At 45.4% G+C, this 9,159-nt stretch overlaps 1 protein-coding gene across 1 annotated transcript; it reads right to left on the reverse strand.

The window, feature by feature from the left end:
• Positions 1 to 1,761: 1,761 nt before the first annotated feature.
• NMRK2 (nicotinamide riboside kinase 2) lies at positions 1,762 to 8,503 on the reverse strand. The gene is made up of 7 exons (XM_074808608.1): positions 8,347 to 8,503; positions 6,881 to 6,971; positions 5,443 to 5,491; positions 5,075 to 5,246; positions 3,383 to 3,454; positions 2,786 to 2,892; positions 1,762 to 2,336 (listed from the first exon to the last, which is right to left on the reverse strand). The coding sequence occupies exons 1-7, from the start codon at positions 8,370 to 8,372 to the stop codon at positions 2,251 to 2,253; spliced, it is 603 nt and encodes a 200-aa protein (XP_074664709.1). The 5' UTR covers positions 8,373 to 8,503; the 3' UTR covers positions 1,762 to 2,250.
• Between the last annotated feature and the right edge of the window lie 656 nt (positions 8,504 to 9,159).

The following is a 9,159-nucleotide window of genomic DNA, read 5'->3' on the forward strand; positions in this document are numbered from 1 at the left end:
GTGCTGAGCTCTTCTCCCTGGAATCCAGGGACAGGACGCCTGGGAATGGCTCAAAGCTGCATCAGGGGAGGTTCAGACTGGACATCAGGGAGCATTTCTTTACCGAGAGGGTGGTGAAATGCTGGAACAGGCGTCCTCGAGAGGTGGTCGATGCCCCAAACCTCTCCGTGTTCAAGGAGCATTTGGACAACGCCCTTAAGAACAAGCTTTAACTTTTGGTCAGCCCTGAGGTGGTCAGGCCGCCGGACTAGACGATCGTTGTAGGTCCCTTCCGACCGAACGCCTCCACTCTAAGTCTAGTCTCTTCCGTTCTGCAGCCGCGGCAGCTGCTCTTGTCCCCGGCGCCCGCAAGCGCAGTGGGGTGGGGCTGGTGGCAGCACAGACCCATCGGGGCGGACGGGGCAGAGACGATGTTTCGCAGCGCTCACCATTGCGCTACTCGTGCTTCCGGCGAAGGTCACCGCTGGGCTGACGGCGGAGGGTTTGCCTAAAAGCCAGCTGAATAGAAATCGCACTGTTCGTAGAGGAAACTCGGGCAGAACGCTGTTCTCAAAGTACAGAAGCAGGAAAATAAAGGTCTACCGCTCAGTTTTCTTCAGGAACAATATCCCCATTCCTTCCTCAAGCATGTTATGCTCCATGTTATGATTTATTTCAATATTCCGATTGTGTTTGCTGAAGTACTTCTGTGCTATCTTGCTTGGAGCAGGAGGCTTTCTTTATCTCACTGAAATACTGAGAAAAAGCCCTGGCAATGGAAAAAAATCAGTAAAACTATGGCTGCTGCTATTTTACTTAGAGTTTTGCTAGAAAGGGAGGACATGGATGAATAAAAAAATCTGTGGACTTTCTACAAACTTACCAGGAGTATTTCACAGAGTCATCTAGGTTGGAAAAGACCTTGAAGATCATCTAGTCCAACCATTAGCCTAACACCTCCTGTACCTACATTTTAGAGTTGGAGTGTGCTATCAGGCACTTTAATGCAGGATTGTGCTAGAAGGATGTAGCCTACTTGGGTGCAAGCTCCGCAGGACACGTTTTGAAGGCAGATTACACAGGGGTGTGTGCTCTCTGCAGCACTGATTCCTTACACCACCTCCACAGCGACTTAATGAAAAGTCTGTTGGTAAATAGACTGCACCTGGACCCCAAGGATGTGTTTAAACACCGTTTCAAACTGGCATTTTCAGTACCGAGTCCTGAAAAGTTTCCTACAGTAGCACAATTTTAATATGAGGGTATGAGAAATCCCACAATTTGCTTTCTGGATTTTAAAATTCACAACTGCAGCCCTTGCCAGCTCTCGAGGTTGAGCTAGCTGGAGAATTTAGGACCAAATAATGTTCTTCTCTGGATTGCAAAAGGCAGAAATAGGCTTCTGGCCAAACATCTCACCTTGGGAGCACTCGAGGGGTGTGTGAAACAGGCCCTAGTATCTTTACGTGCTAATTTGTTTTGAGCGTGAAGGGAGAAACACCACAAAGCTGGGGCTGACATAAAACTGGTTCCATACCAGCACTTTAAAAATATCTGAAGTGCTGTTCACCTCCACGAATCAATCTCTGGCTGGGATGTCTGAACTTCCAGGCCCGTGTGATCACTTAAACCAAAGCAGCAGCTCACAAGAGGTTTGAGCCTGCACAGGGGTGAAATTTCAAATGCCCTATGAAATGGCAGGGGCTGATGAGTGTTTGGGGGAGTTTTGTGCCCATTTCTACTGCAGTTAAGGACTGACATATTAAAACAGGACCTCAAAAGTGAGAGATTTTAAATTGATTTTTACTGAATTGAAGAGATGACATTACAAACAAGCCATTACATAAAGACTTAATATCTGCAGAAGCACATAAGCAGAAGAGTTAGTTTTCCCAATGCAGGTCTACTTGTTCCATTATAAAAAAAAAAAAAGAAGCATTTTCAACTGATGTTTAAGCCAGTGGAATACAAAATAAGAAAATAAAAAAACCCAAAACAATCCTGTCCATCACAGAGTTGTGAATAAGTTATCTTCATTTTTCAATTATATACAAAAGATGCTTTCCAAAGGACAGTACACTGAGTTTACACAAATAAACCCTCATTCCAACTTTTAAGTACTATTTACATCATTCTGTACATGGGTCTTTCAGGTCTTCCGAGACCCTGAAAAGCAAGAAGGGAAGGTACAGCTATCCAAGCGTAAGGGCGGGTTGTTTCCAGCAGTCAGCCCCTCGTGCTTCACCCCCTCAGAAGCAGGGACTTATTTACCTATAAGCAATTTAAAAGCTTGTTGTGAATATCTTCAAAGACTTGATTGTAAAGTTCATCTCTAGACTTCAGTCCATCTAAATAAACTGAAAGAAAGAGACAGAGTCAGGCTGGAGGTTTCTGATCAGAACAGTATTTCTGTAGATTAGTCTTAAAATATTTCATACTCTGTTGACCCAAATGACAACTTGTTTTTCTATTGGAAAAGCAGAACCATCCTGAAAAATAAAACCATGGCCCACAAAATCTCTTATCCCGTTATAAAGAATGTGGGTTTTCTTTTTTATTTTGATTTTCTTTTTCCCTTATCTTACAGGGATAAGTGCTTATAATATGAAACAAAGGGAAGAAGTTCTTAGCTATAAAATTGGACAGAAAAATCAGCCCAGATTACAACTTTTAGTAAAAATCAGTAAAAAACTATTAGTAAAAATAGCGCCCTGCATAATTACAGTTAAAGTTTCCTTGAATTCAATTACTATGTTCTTTAAAATCCAAAGTACAATGTCAAAGGATTTGTATTTCGGGAGCTTACCGACATCAACCCCGCAGTCCTCCATTTCTTTCCTGTGTTTTAAGTACATGGGCCAGACGTGTCCGTCAAAGAGACCCGGTGGGTCAGGAACGGTGTAGTTCCGTGTACTGCAAATATCAACATGGAAAAGGAACGTCAGGACTACCCGGATCACGCTGCCGAAGCCTGAAGTTAGGCAGCTGCTGAGTTGTATTTCTGTGAAATCCGATTGCCACAGTCCAATTTCTCATCAATACTGATCATTGCAACCGTTTATTTAAGCACCTCAAGCGAATACAGAAGCTACAAGTAGCTGATGAAGGCCAAGCAAGCAGCCTGAGGGTTTGCTGATGCTCACGGGGAAGCATGCAACGACTCCCTTCCTTCTGCACCGATGGGCTGATCTCCATAAAACCCACACAAAGGGGACTGCCAGATCTACACTGTCAGAAAATGCCACATGAAAGTCTCTCTCCACTTATATTAACATTTTCAACTGTAATTCCAATTTGTGACACCAATATATCCCATTAATAACAACATAAAGGTAGCCTGAGGGCTTAGTAGCAAGTCTTTATTGGAAGGAAGGATTAGACCCATGTCAAAGAATCTTCTTACCTTCTCCTCCTTTTGCATTCATCGTATGGAACTGCCAGGTAGTAGCGTATGTCAAATAGGTCTATCAGTGGTCTAGGGTAGAGTAGAAAGAAAGAACGTGTCTATTTTTTTCTGACAGAGAGAACCGTTAAATCACCCGCAAGAGTCATGAAAATCTTTCTGCCTCTCATATCTGTGTCTGTTGTAGACAACAGAAGTGTTTTCATTAAGACACAAGCTCATGTACAGTAGGTTTATTAGTAGCTATAAAACATGGAGAAGGCTGTTTTCTGAAGGTCAGAAGGGTCAGCCAGGCACTTTTCCCACCCAAATACCTGCTACTAGTTACTGTGGAGGAACAGACACGGGGCTGGGAAGACCTGGGGTGTGAAGGGCAGCTCTATATCATCCCAATTTCTGCTTGCACTAGACCAAAATCGTGATTCATCGCTCTGATATGAACTGACTTAAACTGTCTGGCCTGTTGTGCTGAAGCAAGCTGTCAAAGTGTGCATGGGCACACATTTGGTACAAGGCAACTCATCAGCTCTCGTTCTTTTCCAGAAATACAGGCTCTACTGCGGCTCACCGCGTTGCGCTCCTATTAGGCTGAAGAAAAACCCAGAAAAATCCTTAAAGCAAATCTAGTTTGAAGCTAGTGGGTCTGAGACTAAAAGCCTGCTGAGGGTTGCATAAATGCTTAATATAGTATGAACTGAGCAAGCTCCAGGGCTGGGGATGAAATACTCCCTCGGACTAAGGAAAGGCTCCTGTTAACAAGACGGGGCACTTCAGAGGCATCTGTAACCTTCAGGAGAGATACCGAGAATCACCTCCCCGGGGACAGGCCAAGAACACCCGGCAGTTTGCCAGCGCCATCTCCAGTTGGCCATTCTTGGTATGGATAGCCCGAGCCTGCCATTTTACATTTCCCCTTCAGTTTGGAAAGCTGGAAGGGTGCTGCTTGTCTCAAGGTACAGCTTATAAACAATTTTCTTTTTTTTTTTTTTTTTTTGCTAAGTGTCACGCACAGCTTGTTCTCTTGAAAGAGTTTTGTAAACAGAACTATAGTTTGGAGCCAAGAATCTTTTCCTTGTCACGTTTATAGCATGCAATTTTCTGAGGTTTATATATTTAGCTATTGGAATTTTTCTCTCTTCACTGCTAGTCTAGTCTCCCCATCTTCCTGCCAAGCATTCCCCCCCATATAAAAAAAAAGCAAAAAGAGACTGATCTTTGCTTCAGTTAAACTCAGTTTAGTCAGTTTTAAACAGCACATGTATATTATAAGAGCTATTCCTAAATTCCATGGGATATTCCAAGTAGTGGATGCAGAATGGATTATCTCCCTGTTCTCATCAAGGACCTTTCCAGGTCAAGGTTTAGGCACCGTGGTGGGAGAGCAGGAGGGAAGCCTGCGCCTTCGCTGCTGGCTCAGTATTCACAGGTTCTGGTCTAAAGCTCCCTGTGCCCTGGAGTTCAAGGGTACGCCCTAAATGAGGGCTTCCTAGTTGCCATGAGAAAGTCACCTTGTGCACTTCACTTTTACCAGCATTTACTGGTAAGCTTTACCAGTAAAATGAGAAAAATTCTTACGCAGGATACCTCAGAACAAGACAGGAAGGGTGTATTAGTAAAAAGGAGGTTTTAGCTCTGGCACTAGGGATCTAGTGTTCTTCCCTGGCAAACCGTTAATAGTTCCCCAAACCTTACTTGTAATTATAAAGCAGGAAGCCTTCAATGACCAATATATGGATATCTTTGGAGGCTGGCTCTTTAGAGCCAGGCGTAACATTCACCCCGTGGGAACGGGCAAACTTCACTGGGTTCTCAATCCACGCACGCACAGTGCTCACCATTGCCTCCATATCCAAGGAGTCCAACACTAGTTAGAAGAAAGGGGGTGGGTGGGAAAAAGGTACACAATCAAATACCATGAACCACGTAGGCTTGAGAGTATAATATAGAATGAACTTGTAAAATTGAAATTACATAAATTTACTGTTAAATCTTTAATAATTAAAAAGAAATACTTAGGAAAAATATACATTACTGCATCCTATAGCGAACACTGCTCTTACCATCCCATTGTTTAAAGCCGTCTTCCCCGACTTCTATTTGATCTTGTGGCTGAAATATAGTGAGCAATAAAACATTGCTGCAAACTCAGCGTGATCAGTTACCTAAGATCCGATCACAACCTGGATGCTACTGCAATACACAACAAAGCAAGTGTTCACTTAACAAAACAATTACAGACCCTGTTTGGACTACATTAAAATTTAAGTACCCATCTTTCACCAACCCCAAGAACTTGGAAAAGTTCTCTTGGCTCAGTTAAGCCACTATGGACAAAGAGTTCTAGGTTAATAATTTGATACGGTGTTATTAGCCAAACTAGTACAGGCCCCTGTTTATAAGTCAACATATAAGAACTTAAAATGCAAATACAGTGTTAAGTAACTGCTAAAATGTACATGTTCAAGAATAGCTATTTTAATTCCTAACGGCTCTAATAAAAATGCAGGTCAGCATGGCATGACTGTTGGTCACTTAGTTTTACTTGCACTAGCATTTGCCAGCTAAACACACTAGTGAGAAGTTATAGATCTTTATGGGCAGTTAAACAGAATTCATCCCCTACTTTGAGGGCTCATATCTGACTAAATTTGTGCATGAAGCTTCTCGCAAAGCAGCTCCTCCAAATGAGCGTCTTATTCTCCTTCGTATGGCACGTCCTCCGGCAAAGGCAGGAGAAACCACCCACGCGGGGGCCGACGCTGGGGCACCTCGCGTGCCGGGGGATGCCATACAATGTATGTTGCCAGATCTCTTGGACTTCCCCGTATGGTGGGGTCCAGCAATATTGTAATTCCTGTGAAATGGCTGCAGCCTACAGGGTTTTGTAGGGCGGTTGTGATGTGACCACTTCCCCTGCTGCTCTCCCAGGCTCAGTGCAGAAGGCACCCAAGTCAGCACAGGTTTTCTATATTCATCTTTAGCAATCTTTTAATGATTCAGAAACCCAATACAACTGTCTTTCTGTACTTAAAGCCGTGTAGGGGTGCTTAAATCCTAAAGTATTATGTAGAAGCAACATTCTTATTTAAACAAGGAGGAAAAACCACCATGGAGAAAATTATTTGTGCAGAGTACAGTAAATGACCTCTAACCTAGATCAGGAGTTCAGCCTAAAGTTACATCTGTTGTTAAAACTAAAGGAAGCTTTTGTTGCAACTGCTCTGTGCTCAGCTGTGCCAGGCTGTGCTTCTGTGGAAGCTGGCAGATACCAACATTTGTAAAGGCTAGTATGTCCTTGCCTGTCCAAAGTCATTTTAAAAATTAAATATCTTTATGTTTAAGAAAAAAGATATCATAAAGCGTGTTGCTCCTAAGCTGTCAAAACTTACCTGGAAAGCATGCACAAGTATCTAAAACTTACAGGGGGGACCTACTACAACTACCCCTACACATCCAAGCTGCAGTCGGTGTTTAAGCAAGGGGAGGAGCTCAGCTTACCTTGAAGAAGTCATCCTGGTGGACCACACAGCAGTTGGGGAGCGCCTTGATGATTCTGTTCGTCAAGGTGGTTTTACCACCGTTGGTGACACTGCACGGAGAGGCGAGACAGAGGCGGGAAACCCGCGTCAGAGCCGCCGGGACACCCCCGGCCCTCAGCGGGACGCCCTGAGGGGGAGGCGGACGCCGGCAGCGCCCCGCGCCCGGCCCGTTTGAATTTCCCGCCTCGCCGGCGCCGCGGCGCGCGCTGGCCGCCCATTGGCTGCGCCCGCCCCCTCGCCCCGCCCCTTCCCCCGACGCGGCTGCGCTCGGCGCGCGCGGGCTCGGCGGCGGCTCGTGCCGCTTCCCGCGCGCTCAACGGCTGCGCTGAGGGAGCGCGGGGCCGCGCCGCCATCTCTGTCCCCCTCAGAGCAGCCCCGCGGGCGGCGGGGGCTCCTCCACCTCCGCTCCCCGCGACTCTGCCCGAGCTGGGGGAAGCCCGGCGGGCGCCTCAAGATGGAGGCGGCGGAGCTGCCCTTCTTCCGGACGCCCTGTCAGCGCCCGCGGGGTCTTCGGTGACCGCTGGCTCCTCTCCCCGCTGGGGCCGGCGGGGAGCTGGCAGCTTCTGAGGTAGATTTAAAACAATCCCTTGCCGGCATTCATTGCCCCAAAACAATCTTGCTCGTTAGGAGGCTTAAGCTCATCAGCTTAAGAAGCCACCCCGTGAAAGTCAGGCTTGAGAAAAGTGCTTTTTAAAAATGCCTTAAATGAATTATGAATGAGGGAAGCTCGCTCTTTTCTTAGAGTATGACTCAGACTTCCTTATACCTGCAAAGCTCGTTTTAATATGAAAGGTCTAAATAATCTTCCTCTTCAAAGGAGAGAGCTGTCAAGTTTGAATTTGCTTATTCCTAATTTTTTATTCAAAGACTATAAAGTCTCACACTGCCTTTAACCCATGTTATAATTCAAGGTCTTGCCCGGTGTCAGTTTTTCAAACCCTTCTGCAGTCGGCAGGGATGTGCCAAGCTCTCTGGCCCTGTCCTAGCACACAGGCGGGCTCGCTTCTAAATCCTACTTTATTGGAGAAAAGAAAAGCTTTTTGTACACACACCCACCCCCCCCGCGTCTTATTTGAAGGATTTTTTTTTCCTATTTGTCTTTCAGAGAAGCTTTTAGAAGTCTAACAATGTTGAAAACATCCTTTTTCATAGTTGAGGCAAGCCACTCCATCTGACCTATAAATTTACTTGAAATTTTTTTTTTTCTGTTTCATCGTACCTCCTGTTAATCCTGTAAAAGTTTGGTATATGCCACCCTGCAGAGTTCTCTAAGCAGCACAAATGAAGAGTCAGCAAGTTGCATCATTTCTAGAATCCTGTAATATTTTATAGTCAGATATATATAATCTCCCAGTCTTAGACCATCTTACAATTAACCGGGAAGAAGCAGCAGTGTATATATATACAATGTTAACAGGAACTCACCCTCCGATGCCGATGATGTATTTCATCTTTGTAGAGCTGCCTCCTCAGCGGGAATGTGGTGAGAAAAAACAAACTTGGAAACGCTGAAATTTCAGCGGAACAAAACTACACCTGACCCTTTTCCCCTCTATTTCCCCCCACTCAGCTCTGCCTCGCCTTCCTCTTTCATTGAAGGAAAAGGCGGGTTTGCCGCTGATTTATAGGCCCCGGCCGCGGTGCCCTTCCCTCCCTCCGTCCCTCCCCACGTCTCCCCGCCCCGCCTGCTGATGGAGAAGCCCTGTGACTATCATGAGCCCAAGCTGTCATATTTTTGAGCTGGGCTGAGCCAACCCTCACCCCGGCGGATGGGGTCATGCGCGCTGCCGCTGCACCTGTCTCCACACCCCTCCCGGACCCCCACTCCGCTGCCCTGGCCAGCTTTGCTATAAATAGCTTTTTGGCAAGTTCTTCCTTTGCCTAAATTAGTAATGGGGTAGGTGGAAATGTCACCCCTTTTTACAACTCGTTGAGAGTTCTGGGGAAGGCACAGAGGTGTGTCAGGGTATAATTGCCTTTTTTTTTCCCCTTAAAGTCAGACAAGCTATCTCTTTATCTTCCTTTTCATTTTTCCTAATTCCTATTTGATTATTTGAAATGCATCCAGGAATGTCATGAGAAGGAATGTTTTTGTTTCTCTAAACTTCTGATAAGGAAGGCAAGGGAACTAAATTATTTTTTTTTTTTAGTCCTTTCGGTGAGGTTGTTCAGAGAAAGGCACAGGCAGAGACTGATGAGTGAATCCATTTGGACCATTATCTTTTGAACAGGAGGAAC

Source organism: Strix aluco, chromosome 29, assembly GCF_031877795.1.
Source record: "Strix aluco isolate bStrAlu1 chromosome 29, bStrAlu1.hap1, whole genome shotgun sequence".
Lineage (NCBI taxonomy): Eukaryota > Metazoa > Chordata > Aves > Strigiformes > Strigidae > Strix > Strix aluco.